The 14,681-nt window shown below is 37.9% G+C and overlaps 1 protein-coding gene across 1 annotated transcript in view; it reads left to right on the forward strand.

Annotated features, from left to right (window-relative positions):
• LOC105519573 (coiled-coil domain-containing protein 7) overlaps positions 1-14,681 on the forward strand; it is a 137,009-nt gene that overhangs the window by 30,511 nt on the left and 91,817 nt on the right. The window contains exon 9 of the mRNA XM_011952949.1: positions 3,564-3,639. Coding sequence (XP_011808339.1) covers positions 3,564-3,639 — 76 coding nt within the window. The remainder of the gene's footprint in view (positions 1-3,563; positions 3,640-14,681) is intronic.

Genomic DNA, 14,681 nt, shown 5'->3' on the forward strand with positions numbered 1-14,681 from the left:
CGCTGAGAAAACTGCTGATAGCCCTGTGGGGATTCTCTCTGTGTGAGGAAGCTCTTTTCTCTGTTGCTTTCAAGATTCTCTTTTCGTTTTTATTTTTTGACAGTTTGGTTATAATATGTTTTGGTGAAATATTCTTTGGGTTGTACCTGTTTGGAGACTTTTTATCTTTCTGAATGTTTATATCCTTCACCATATTTGGGACATTTTGAGCCATTATTTCTTCAAATAAACTTTCCCTCCTTTTTCTCTTCTTCTTTTTTAATTCCTATAATATAAATGATAACACTCTTGATGCTGTCCCGTAAATCCTGTAGGCTTTATTTATTTATTTTTCAGAATTAAAAAATTTAAATTTTTATATATTTAGAGGAGATAACTTCAGATTTTTTACATGTATATGTTGTGTCGTGGTGAAGTCTGGGCTTTTAGTGTACCCATCACCTGAATAGTGAACATTGTTTCCAATAGGTAATAGTCTTTAAAATTTCTTTTTATTCTTTATTCTTTTTTTCTAACTGTATATTTTCAAATAACTTTCTTTAAGTTTACAGATTCTTTCTTCTCCTTGATGAATTATATAGTTGACATATTTTTTGACTTATCTTTTGTAATTTTAATTTTATTAATTATATTCTTTGGCATCAGAATTTCTGTTTGGTTCTTCTTTATGATTTCCGTCATTCTGTTAAACTTCTCATTTTGTTAGTATGTTGTTTTTCTGATTTTTGTTGTCTATCGGTGTTTTCTTATAACTTACTGAGCTTCCTTAAAACTAGTATTTGAATATTTTGTCAGATATTGATGAAGTCACTGCTTCTAGACTTTATGGACTAGTTTTATATGAAAAGATCTTCACCTATAGGTGGTTGTGAGTACACTAGCTGGGTGGGATGTGGCAATTCAGGATCCAGTGAGGATGTGGCAGTTTAGTGTCCATGTAGCTTTTTTGGCTGTGGTTGATGTGGGTAAAAATTTCAGTGGTGTGCAGTGGCCAAGGCTATAGGTATCTGCAACAGTGGCAAAGCCTGACAGAATTCTTCTGATCTCTTTTACTTTCCTAAAGGAAGTTGTGGCAGAGGTGACACCTCTTGGTTCTGGATTTGGCTTGTGGGTGTGCTTGTAGTGACAGTGGTACCAATGTCTGATGCATGATACCTGTGGAGTGGTCAAGAAACTTCGATCTGGGAGCATAGGCATGTATGGATTGACAGTGGCTTTGGGGTCCAGATGCTAGTGTGTGCAAGTCTACTGCTGCTCTGAGGACTGTGATATGGATATCCCTGCTGCATTAATGGTTCTGGTGTCTAGAATGCAGGCACTTGTTGAGTGGTTGCAGAGCCACATTCTGGAATGTGCTCACACCTGGAGAGCAACAGTTGCCCTGGGGCCTTGGGTGTGGGCTAACTTGTTGTGGTGGTAGCTCTGATGTCTGATGCATGTGCAGTCAGAGTCTCAAAGAGTTGCAGCAGAGCTGAGGTTACAGCCCATATGTGTACTGAGAGACTGCAACTTCAGGGCCCTGGGCAAGGCTAGCATGTAAAGCCAGTGGCTCTGGTGACTATATTATACATGTGCATGATGCAGCCTCAGAGATGTGAACTGGAGTGTGAACACATGCAGAACAACAGTGGTTCCAGGATTGAGCTGTGGCTTAGCTCACTGTGGCAGTGGTTCAGATACCTGGAGCATAGGATTCATAGAGGAGTGGCAGAGCTGGGTTCATTGCGCAGGCTGGTGCAGACTGAGCATGCCTGTAGGGCCTGGGGTGGGGCTAGCCCTCAGTGAAGGTGACTCTGGTGTCTGAGGCATGGGAGTGTATGATGCAGCCTTCTAGCCAGTGCTGGAGCCTGGGTACATATGGAAAGACTGTGACTCTGTGGTCTAGGTCACCCATGGAATTGGGGCATGGTGGCTCTGGTCCTGGGTTGGCAAAACAGTGGCTCCTTCTTGGTGGTGGATGGAGCAACATTTTTCTTATCTGGGGTTTAAAGGTGGCAGTGGTTATTAGTTATGTTAGTCACCACTAACTGTCAGTGTTCTCCACCACGAGCTGTCAGTGTTCTGTGTAGAGCAGTGTTCTCTGTAGAGCAGGCTACTAGGAACCATGGTGGGACCTGTGGTTCCTGCACTCTTCCTCATTCCTTGCCGTCTCCAGATGTCTCTGGTATGCTGATCTCCTCAGCTATCCTGTCTGTGTGGTTATTCTCCATTTTTTTTGCTTTACTATCTTGCTGCAGCTTCTTTGAGACTTTGAGCCCTACCAAGGCCACTTTCATCCATGGATAGCTGTCTAGTGGTTGTTTTTTTAGGGGGGAGATGAAGACTGTTATCTCCTACTTTCTCATCTTGCTAATGTCATTCTGTGTTCTTCCTTTTTTTCCCCCAGGAATGTTTTCTAATGGCTTTTTCTTTCTTGGGACTGAATTTTCAAATTGTAACTGAAATAAGAGTTGATGTTCCTTGTAGTCCTTTACTATATTTAGGGCAGAATTTAAAATTATCTCATATGCTATGATCAGATTACTCTTAAAATATTATTTTATTTTGGCTGGGAGCAGTGGCTCACGCCTGTAATCCCAGCACTTTGGGAGGCCGAGACGGGCTGATCATGAGGTCAGGAGATTGAGACCCTCCTGGCTAACACAGTGAAACCCCGTCTCTACTAAAAATACAAAAAAATTAGCTCGGCGTGGTGGTGGGCACCTGTAGTCCCAGCTACTTGGGAGGGTGAGGCAGGAGAATGGCGTGAACCTGGGAGGTGAAGCTTGCAGTGAGCCGAGATTGCACCACTGTTCTTCAGCCTGGGTGACAGAGCGAGACTCCGTCTCAAAAAAAAAAAAAAAGAAAAAATATAATTAATGTTTAGGAACTGTTGTATGCTTCTATGTTATTTAATATTTTCTTTGTGTCATGTCTTGTTTATCTAGCAGAAAAGTTAGTGCAGGGACTGTCTTCTGTCATATACTTTTTATGTCACAAGATTGAAGAGTCTTGTAGTATTACCCCAATAGTTCATTGATTATTATGGATCCTTATTATGTTGGTTCTGTTTTAAGTAGCATCTTGGGTTCTCTTTTGGGTTCTTTGATACAGTTGTAAAGCTTAGTAGGTTAGCTAGATCCTTCCCATAGACCTTATTGACTTTGCAACAGCAACTAAAGCAGTTCTCTTTTAATATCCTAGAGTCCCTCTGATAGGCCATATCATAAGAAGGTCACATATATTGGACATTAATCCAGTTTTGTCTTTTACTAGATATATTGTATTGATCAAGTTATGTAACCTCTCTGAGCCTGAACTTCTTTATTTGAAAATTATTACCTTATCTTATTTTTTAGATTATTTTAAGAATAAGAGAATGCAATATAGCATGATGATTTGCACATAATAGGTATTTAATAAAATGGTAGCTATGTTCCTAAGCATTCTGTAGCCTCATATAGCCCTGCTAGCCGCTCTTTATGTTTGTTTAGCTTTCACATCTATAGCAGTTGTATTTAGCATAGAGCTATAACTTCAGCTATTTATAAAACCTTTAACATTTTTGGCTTTTTAAATAATAGAAACTGCTCATTCAATGACTAATCGATTTAATGCCATGTTGAAAGTGTTTGAAAACCAGGCAAATATGTTGGAGAGGTAAGCATTTTTTATTTTTGCATTTTTATTATTTTTCTATTTTAAAAAAAAGACAGATAAAATTGTATTTTTCCATATGTAATATGCTTATTGATAAAAGTTAGTATGTATTGCAGAAATATTGAAAACATAAAGAAGAAAATAATGCCTCTGTCAACAAATTTAGAATTTCTTATATCAATTTTTATGATTTTATGTACGTATAATGTTTAAATGGAAAATTATAAACATAGAGAATGTAAAATGAAATGTAAAATATGTGCTATGGGAAAATAGCATATTGGTTTCTCAAAAAATTAAAAACAGAATTACCATATGATTCAGCAATTCCACTTCTGGGCATGTATACCCCAAAATTGAAAACAAGAGTGTTGAAGGGATATTTGTACATCCATGTTCATTGCAGCATTATGCACAGCAACCAAAAGATGGAAGCAACCCACATGTGCAACAATGAATAAATGGATAAACAAAATGTGGCATATACATACAATGAAATTATTATTGAGTCTTAAAAAGAAAGGAAATTCTGATGCATGCTACAACATGGATGAACCCTGAGGACATTCTGCTAAGTATAATAAGCCAGCCACAAAAAAGACAAATGCAATTATTCCTCTTGGATGAGGTATCTAGAGCAGTGTCAAATTCACAGACACAGAAGACAGAATGATGGTTGCCAGGGGGTGCAGGAGGGGGAAATGGGGAGTTATTGTTTGATGCACACAAAGCTTCAATTTTACGTGAGGAGAAGAGTTCTGGAGATTGGTTGTAAAATAGTGTAAAGTTACCTAACACTGCTGAACTATACACTTAAAATAGTTAAGATGGTAAATTTTATGTTATATGTATTTTTCCATAGGTAAAAAATTAAAAGTTACAATGATACAAAATGTAGTTTGTGAATATTTTTTTACCTGTAAACTCATATAATTTCTTTTTAAAATAAATGTTTTATTTTTTATTGACAAAATTATATATATTTTTATGGTATAAAATGTGATGTTTTTATGTGTGCATATCTTGTGGAATGGCTAAATCAAGCTATGTAACAGACCCCAAATCCTCACATATGTATCTTTTTTTTCTGGTGAAAACACTTAAAAATTGCTCTCTTAGAAACTTTCCCTTTGTCTAGCTGTAATTTTGTACCCTTTGACCAATATCTCCCCATTTTTCCCCAACCCCAGCCTCTGGTAACCCGCATTCTGTTCTCTATTTCCTTGAGTTTGACTTTTTGGGGTTCTACATATAAGTGAGATCATGCAGTAATTGTCTTTCTGTACCTGACTTCTTAGCGTAATGCCCTTCAGTTTCATCCATGTTGTTACAGATGACAGGATTTCCTTCTTTTTTAAGGATGGATGTATATATATATATATATATCTTTCACATGTTCTTTATTTGTATCTTTATTTTTACATTTAGGGACACTTAGATTGATTCCATATTGTAGTTATTGTGCATAATACTGCAGTGATGGAGTATAGGTATCTATTCAACATGATTTATCCCATTTCCTTTAGATGTATACTCAGAAGTGGAATTGCTTGGTCATATGGTAGCTCTATTTTTATTTTTTTTGAAGAATCTCCATATTGTTTTCCATAAAGCTGTACTAATTTACATTCTCACTAATGTTGTGTAAGAGTTCCCTTTTCTCCACATTCTTGCCAGTACTTATATTTTTTCTTTTTGATAGTAGACATTTTTTTGATAACAGATGTAGGTAATATTACCTGGTGGTTTAAATTTACTTTTCCTTGATGATTAGTGATGTTGAACATTTTTTTCATATATCCTGTTGACCATTCATATGTCTTTTTTTTGAGAAATATCAAGCCATTTGTCCATTTTTAAATGGGGTTATTTGTTTTCTTGTAGTTGAGTTGAGCTCCTTTTACATCTTGGATATTAAACTCTTATCAGATGTATGGTTTGCAAATATTTTCTCCCATTACATAGGTTGTATCTTCATTCCATCGATTGTTTCCTTTGCTCTGCAGAAACTATTTAACTTGATGCAGTCCCATTTGTCTATTTTTGCTTTTGTTACCTGTGCTTTTGGGGTCATATCAAAAAAATCTTTTCCAAGACCAATGTCGAGAAGTTTTCACCCTGTTTTCTTCAAGTAGTTTTACAGTTTCAGGTTTTACATTTAAGTTTTTAATTCATTTTGGGTCTATTTTTGTATATGGGGTAAGATAAGGACCTATTTTCATTCTTCTGCAGTCTCTCCAACACAATTTATTGAAGAGACATTCTTTTCCTAATTATGTGTTTTTGGACATTTGTCAAAGATCAGTTTACCATATGTATGTGAATTTATTTCTGGGCTCTCTCTTCTGTTCCATTGGCTATGTCTGTTTTTTTTTTTTTTTTTTCCATTTTTTAAATTGTACTTTAAGTTCTGGGGTACATGTTCAGAACGTGCAGGTTTTTACATAGGTATACATGTGCCATGGTGGTTTGCTGCACCCATCAACCTGTCATCTACATTAGGTATTTCTCCCCCACCCCATGACAGGCCCCGGTGTGTGATGTTCCCATTGCTGTGTCCATGTGTTCTCATTGTTCAACTCCTCCTTATGAGTGAGAATATGTGGTGTTTGGTTTTCTGCTCCTGTGTTAGTTTGTTGAGAATGATGATTTCCAGCTTCATCCATGTCGCTGCAAAGGACATGATCTCATTCTTTTTTTATGGCTGCATAGTATTCCATGGCATATATGTGCCACATTTTCTTTATCCAGTGTATCATTGATGGGCATTTGGGTTGGTTCCAAGTCTTTGCCATTGTGAACAGTGCCACAATAACATATGTGTGCATGTGTTTTAATAGTAGAACAATTTATAATTCTTTGAGTATATACCCAGTAATGGGATTGCTGTGACCCAGCAGTGAACTAGAACTAGCAATGAACTAGAACTAGAAATGAGATTTCTAGTTCTAGATTCTTGAGGAATCACCACACTGTCTTCTATAATGGTTGAACTAATTTACACTCCCACCAACAGTGTAAAAGTGTTCCTATTTCTTCACATCATCTCCAGCATCTGTTGTTTCCTGACTTTAATGATTGCCATTCTAACTGGCGTGAGACGGTATCTGATTGTGGTTTTAATTTGCGTTTCTCTAATAACCAGTGATGATGAGCATATATTTATAAGTTTGTTGGCTGCATAAATGTCTTGAGAAGTGTCTGTTCCTATTCTTCACCCACTTTTTGATGGGGTTGTTTTTTTCTTGTAAATTTGTTTAAATTCTTCGTAGATTCTGGATATTAGCCCTTTGTAAAATGGATAGACTGCAAAAATTTTCTCCCATTCTGTAGGTTACCTGTTCACCCTAATGATAGTTTCTTTTGCTGTGCAGAAGCTCTTTAGTTTAATTAGATCTCATTTGTCAAGTTTGGCTTTTGTTGCCATTGCTTCTGGTGTTTTAGTCATGATGTCTTTGCCCATGCCTATGTCCTGAATGGTATTGCCTAGATTTTCTTCTAGGGGTTTTTATGGTTTTAGGTGTTACGTTTAAGTGTCTAATCATCTTGAGTTAATTTTTGTATAAGGTGTAAGGAAGGGATCCAGTTTCAGCTTTCCTCATATGGCTAGCCAGTTTTCTCAACACCATTTATTAAATAGGAAATCCTTTCCCCACTGCTTGTTTTTGTCAGGTTTGTCAAAGATCAGATGGCTGTAGATGTGTGGTGTTATTTCTGAGGCCCCTGTTCTGTTCCATTGGTCTATATCTCTGTTTTGGTACCAGTATCATGCTGTTTTGGTTACTATAGCCTTGTAGTATAGTGTGAAGTCAGGTAGCGTGATGTCTCCAGACTTGTTCTTGTTGCTTAGGATTATCTTGACTATGAAGGCCCTTTTTTGGTTCCATATGAAATTTAAAGTCGTTTTTTTCTAATTCTGTGAAGAAAGTTGATAGTAGCTTGATGGGGATAGCAAGGAATCTATAAATTACTTTGGGCAGTATGACCATTTTCATAATGCTGATTCTTCCTATCCATGAGCATGGAATGTTTTTCAATTTGTTTGTTTCCTCTCTTACTTCCTTGAGCAGTGGTTTGTAGTTCTCCTTGAAGACATTCTTCACATCCCTTGTAAGTTGGATTCCTAGGTATTTTATTCTCCTTGTAGCAATCGTGAATGGGAGTTCACTCATGATTTGGCTCTCTGTCTCTTCTTGGTGTATGGGAATGCTTGTGATTTTTGGACATTGATTTTGTATCCTGAGACTTTGCTGAAATTGCTTATCAGCTCAAGGAGATTTGGGGCTGAGATGATGGGGTTTTCTAAATAAACAATCATGTCATCTGCAAAGACAGACAATTTGACTTCCTCTTTTCCTAAATGAATACACTTTATTTCTTTCTCTTGCCTGATTGCCCTGGCCAGAACTTCCAATACTGTGTTGAATAGGAGTAGTGAGAGAGGGCATACTTGTCTTGTGCCAGTTTTCAAAGGGAATGCTTCCAGTTTTTGCCCATTCAGTATGAGATTGGCTGTGGGTTTGTCATAAATGGCTCTTATTATTTTGAGATATGTTCCATCAATACCTAATTTATTGAGAGTTTTTAGCATAAAGGGCTGTTGAATTTTGTCGAAAGTCTTTTCTGTATCTATTGACATAATCATGTGGTTTTTGTCATTGATTCTGTTTATGTGATGGAGTACATATATTGATTTATGTATATTGAACCAGCCTTGCATCCCAGGAATGAAGCCAAGTTGATCGTGGTGGACAAGCTTTTTGATGTGCTTCTGGATTCAGTTTATCAGTATTTTATTGAGGATTTTTTCCTCGATGTTCATCAGGCATATTGGCCTAAAATTTTCTTTTTTTTGTTTTGTCTCTGCCAGGTATCAGGAAGATGCTGGCCTCATAAAATGAGTTAGGGAGGATTCTCTCTTTTTCTATTGTTTGGAATAGTTTCAGAAGGAATGGTACCAGCTGCTCTTTGTACCTCTGGTAGAATTTGGTGGTGAATCCGTCTGGTCCTGGACATTTTTTGGTTGCTAGGCTATTAATTACTGCCTCCATTTCAGAACTTTTAATTGGTCTATTCAGGGATTTGACTTCTTCCTGGTTTAGTCTTGGGAGGGTGTATGTGTCTTGGAATTTATCCATTTCTTCTAGATTTTCTAATTTATTTGTGTAGAGGTGTTTATAGTATTCTCTGATGATAGTTTGTATTTCTGTGGGATCAGTGGTGATATCAGTTTTTATCCTTTATCATCTTTTATTGCATCTGTTTGATTTTTCTCCCTTATCTTCTTTATTAATCTGGCTAGCAGTCTATCAATTTTGTTGATCTCTTCAAAAAACCAGTTCCTGAATTCATTGATTTTTTTGAAGGGTTTTTGTGTCTCTGTCTCCTTCAGTTCTGCTGTGGTCTAAGTTATTTCTTTTCTTCTGCTAGCTTTTGAATTTGCTTGCTCTTGCTTCTCTTGTTCTTTTAATTGTGATGTTAGGGTGTCAATTTTAGATCTTTCCTGCTTTCTCTTGTGGGCATTTAGTGTTATAAATTTCCCGCTACACACTGCTTTAAATGTGTCCCAGAGATTCTGGTATGTTGTGTCTTTATTCTCATTGGTTTCAAAGAATATCTTTATTCTGGCCTTCGTTTCATTATTTACCCAGTAGTCATTCAGGAGTAGGTTGTTTAGTTTCCATATAGTTGTGTGATTTTGAGTGAGTTTCTTAATCCTGAGTTCTAATTTGATTCCACTGTGGTCTGAGAGACTGTTTGTTATGATTTCTGTTCTCTTGCATTTGCTGAGGAGTATTTTACTTCCAATTATGTGGTCCATTATAGAATAAGTGCGATGTGGTGCTGAGAAGAATGTATATTCTGTCAATTTGGGGTAGAGAGTTCTGTAGATGTCTATTAGGTCTGCTTGGAGTAGAATTGAATTCAAGTCCTGGATATCCTTGTTAATTTTCTGTCTCGTTGATTTGTCTAATATTGACAGTGGGGTGTTAAAGTTTCCCACTATTATTGTGTGGGAGTCTAAGTCTCTTTGTAGGTCTTTAAGGACTTTCTTTATGAATCTGGGTGCTCCTGTACTGGGTGCATATATACTTAGGATAGTTATCTCTCCTTGTTGCATTGATCCCTTTATGATTATGTAATGCCCTTCTTTGTCTCTTTTGATTTTTGCTGGTTTAAAGTCTGTTTTATCAGAGACTAGGATTACAACCCCTGCTTTTTTTTCTTTCCATTTGCTTGATAAATCTTCCTCCATCCCTTTATTTTGAGCCTATGTGTGTCTTTGCACGTGAGATGGGTCTCCTGCACACCGATGGGTCTTGACTCTGTCCAATTTGCCAGTCTGTGTCTTTTAATTGGGACATTTAGCTCATTTACATTTAAGGTTAATATTGATATGTGTGAATTTCATCCTGCCATTATGATGCTAGCTGGTTATTTTGCCTGTTATTTGATGCAGTTTCTTCATAGCATCGATGGTCTTTACAGTTTGGTATGTTTTTGCAGTGGCTGGTACTGGTTGTTCCTTTCCATGTTTAGTGCTTCCTTTAGGAGCTCTTGTAAAGGCAGGCCTAGTGGTGACAAAATCTCTCAGCATCTGCTTGTCTGTAAAGGATTTTATTTCTCCTTCGCTTAGGAAGCTTAGTTTGGCTGGATATGAAATTCTGGGTTGAAAATTCTTTTCTTAAGAATGTTGAATATCAGCCCCCACTCTCTTCTGGCTTGTAGATTTTCTACCGAGAGATCTGCTGTTAGTCTGATGGGCTTCCCTTTGTGGGTAACCCGACCTTTCTCTCTGGCTGTCCTTAAAATTTTTTTTTTTATTTCAACTTTGGTGAATCTGACAATTATGTGTCTTGGGGTTGCTCTTCTCGAGGAATATCTTTGTGGTGTTCTCTGTATTTCCTGAATTTGAATGTTGGCCTGCCTTGTTAGGTTGGGGTAGTTCTCCTGCATAATATCCTGAAGAGTGTTTTCCAACTTGGTTCCATTCTCCCTGTCACTTTCAGGTGCACGAATCAAATGTAGATTTGGTCTTTTTACATAGTCTCGTATTTCTTGGAGGTTTTGTTTGTTTCTTTTCACTCATATTTTGTCTCATCTTGTCTTCTCACTTTATTTCATTGAATTGATCTTCAGTCTCTGATATCCTTTCTTCCGCTTGATCAGTTCGGCTATTGATACTTGTGTATGCTTCACAAAGTTCTCGTGCTGTGTTTTTCAGCTCCATCAGGTCATTTATGTTCTTCTCTAAACTGGGTATTCTAGTGAGCAATTCCTGTAACTTTTTTTCAAGGTTCTTAGCTTCCTGGCATTGGGTTAGAACATGCTCCGTTAGCTCACAGGAGTTTGTTATTACCCATCTTCTGAAGCATACTTCTGTCAATTCGTCAAACTGAATCTCCATCCAGTTTTGTTCCCTTGCTGTCGAGGAGTTGTGATCCTTTGGAGGAGAAGAGGTGCTCTGGTTTTTGGAATTTTCAGCCTTTTTGCACTGGTTTCTCCCCATCTTCGTGGATTTATATATCTTTGGTCTTTGATGTTGGTGATGTTGATAGTATTCCTTTCTGTTTGTTAGTGTTCCTTCTAACAGGCCCCTTTGCTGCAGGTCTGCTGGAGTTTGCTGGAGGTCCACTCCAAACCCTGTTTGCCTGGTATCACCAGCAGAGACTGTAGAACAAAGATTGCTGCCTGTTCCTGCCTCTGGAAGCTTTATCCCAAAGGGGCACCAGCCAGATGCCAGCCAGAGCTCTCCTCTATGAGGTGTCTGTCGGCCCCTACTGGGAGGTTTCTCTTAGTCTGGATACATGGATGGTCAGGGACCCACTTGAGAAGGCAGTCTGTCCATTATCAGATCTTGAACACTTTGCTGGGAGAATTGCTGCTCTTTTCAGAGCTGTCAGGCAGGGATGTTTAAGTCTGCTGGAGCTGCGCCCAAAGCCTCCCCTTCCCCCAGGTGCTGTGTCCCAGGGAGCTGTGGTGGACTCTACCCAGTTCGAACTTCCTGGGGCTTTGTTTACACTGTAAGGTAAAACCACCTACTCTCAAGCCTGTAATCCCAGCACTTTGGGAGGCTGAGACGGGCGGATCACGAGGTCAGGAGAGCGAGACCATCCTGGCTAACACGGTGAAACCCCGTCTCTACTAAAAAATACAAAAAAAACTAGCCAGGCAAGGTGGTGGGCGCCTGTAGTCCCAGCTACTCGGGAGGCTGAGGCAGGAGAATGGCATGAACCCGGGAGGCAGAGCTTGCAATCAGCTGAGATCCGGCCACTGCACTCCAGCCTGGGTGACAGAGCGAGACTCCATCTCAAAAAAAAAAAAAAAAAAAAAAACCCACCTACTCAAGCCTCAGCAATGGTGGATGCCCCTCCCTTTACCAAGCTCGAGTGTCCCAGGTTAACCTCAGACTGCTGTGCTAGCAGAGAGAATTTCAAGCCAGTGGATCTTAGCTTGCTGGGCTCCATGAGGCTGGGACCTGCTCAGCCAGGCACCAAGAGAATATCCTGGTCTGCTGGTGGCAAAGACCATGGGAAAAGTGCATTTTCTGGGCCAGAATGCACCATTTCTCCCAGTAGAGTCTCTCACAGCTTCCCTTGGCTAGGGAAGGGAAATCCCTTGACCCCTTGCACTTCCCAGGTGAGGTGACATCCCACCCTGCTTTGGCTTATCCTCCGTGGGCTGCACCCACTGTCCAACCAGTCCCAGTGAGATGTACTGGGTACCTCAGTTGGAAATGCAGGAATCATCCGCCTTCTGTGTCAGTCTCGCTGGGAGCTGCAGACTGGAGCTGTTCCTATTCGGCCATCTTTTTGGCTATATCTGTTTTGATGCTAGAGTCATGCAGTTTTGATCACTATAGCTTTGTGTAGTAGATTTTGAGATAGTGTGATGCCTCCACCTTTGTTCTTTTTGCTCGTGATTGCTTTGGCTACTCAGGATCTTTTGTGTTCTCCTATGAATTTTAGGATCTATTTTTATTTCTGTGAAAAATGTCATTGAAATTTTCTTAGGGATTACATTGAACCTGTAGGTTATTTTGGGTAGCATGAACATTTTAACAATATTGTTTCAACTCATGAATATGGGATGTATTTTCAATTCTTTGTGTGTTCTTCAATTTATTTCAACAAGTCTTACAGTTTTCAGTGTAACAGATCTTTCACTTCTTTGATTAAGTGTATTCCCAAGTATTTTATTTCTTTTTATGCTATTATAAATGGGATTGTTTTCTTGATTTCTGTTTTAGATAGTTTGTTGTTAATTTATAGAAACACAGCTGATTTTTGTATATTGGTTTTTGTATCCTGCCACTTTGTTGGATTCATTTGTTCTGCAAGTTTTGGGGGGCATCTTTAGAGTTTTCTATATAGGAGAGTATATCATCTGGAAACAAATATGATTTTACTTATTCTTTTTCTATTTTGATGCATTTTATTTGTTTTTCTTGACTAATTGCCCTGGCATGGACTTCTAGTACTATGTTGAATAGAATTGGTGAGAATGGGTATCCTTGTTTTTGATCTTACAGGAAAAGCTTTAAACTTTTCACTGTTGAGTATAATAATGTTAGCTATGGGGTTTTGATATATGGATTTTATTATATTAAGGTAAATTCCTTCTATACCTATTTATTGATGGGTCTTATTATGAAAGGATGTTGAATTTTGTCAAATGCTTTTTCTGCATCTTATGAGATGATCATATGGTTTTATCTTTTATTCTGCTAATATGATGCACAACATTTATTGATTTGCTGATTCATCCTTGTACTCTAGGGATAAATCCCACTTGATCATAGTGAATGATCCCTTTAATCTACTGTTAAATTTGTTTTGCTAGTATTGTGTTGAAGATTTTTACATTTATATTCATCAGGGATATTGGCCTGTAATTTTCTTTTCTTGTGATGTCCATGTCTGACTTTGTTATCAGGGTGATTGATGATGACTTGTAAAATAGTTTGGAAGTATTTATTCCTCTTCAAGATTTTGGAAGAGTTTGAGAAGGATTATATTAGTTCTTCTTTAAATATTTGGTAGAATTCAGCCATGAAGCCGGGAAGTCTTGGGCATTTCTTTGATAGGACTTTTTTTTTATTATTTATTGACTCTTCTTGGTGATTATTGGTCTTTTCAGATTTTTTATTTCTTCAGTCTTGCTAGGATGTTAACTCATTTTCTTGCTAGGTTGGAACTCATACACTTCCCACTTAGAACTGCTTTTGCTGCATTTCATGAGTTTTAGTATGTTGTATTTCTATTTTGGTTTGTCTCAAGATACTTTCTGATTTCCCTTTGGATTTCTTTTTTGACTCATCATTTGTTTAGGAGTGTGTTAATTTCTACATATTTGTGAATTTTTCCAGTTTTTCTCCTGTCATTGATTTCTAGTTTCAAATTATTGTCATTGGAAAATATGCTCGATAAGACTTCAGTCTTCTTAAGTATATTAAGACATGTTTTGTAGCCTAACACATGAGCTATCATGGGAAATATTTCATGTGCACTCAAGAAGAATGTATGTTCTGCTGCTGTTGGGTGGAATGTTTTGTATATGTCTATTGGGTCCATTTGGCCTAAAGTATTGTTCAAGTCCAATGTTTCCATATTCATTTGTTGTCTGAATGAACTGTCTATTGTTGTAAATGGGGTATTACTGTACAGGGGCTATTATTGTATTGCTGTCTGTCTCTCGATTCAGATCTATTAGTAGTTGCTGTATGTATTTAGGTAGTCTTATCTCGATGCATATTGTTTAAAATTGTTATAACCTCCTGATGGATTGACCCCTTTATAATTATATAATGACCTACTTTGTCTCATGAGACAGCTAAAAACTTAAAATCTCTCTTTCTTATATAAGTATAGCCACTCGTGCCTTCTTTTGGTTTTGCTTTGCATGGAGTATCTTTTTCCATCCCTTCACTGTTAGCTTTTGTGTGTTCCAGGCTGGAGTGCAGTGGTGCGATCTCAGATCACTGCAACTTCTGCCTCCTGGGTTCAAGTGATTCTCCTGCGTCAGCCTCCTGAGTAGCTGGG

The sequence above is a fragment of the Colobus angolensis genome, unplaced genomic scaffold (genome assembly GCF_000951035.1).
Source record: "Colobus angolensis palliatus isolate OR3802 unplaced genomic scaffold, Cang.pa_1.0 Scaffold352, whole genome shotgun sequence".
Lineage (NCBI taxonomy): Eukaryota > Metazoa > Chordata > Mammalia > Primates > Cercopithecidae > Colobus > Colobus angolensis.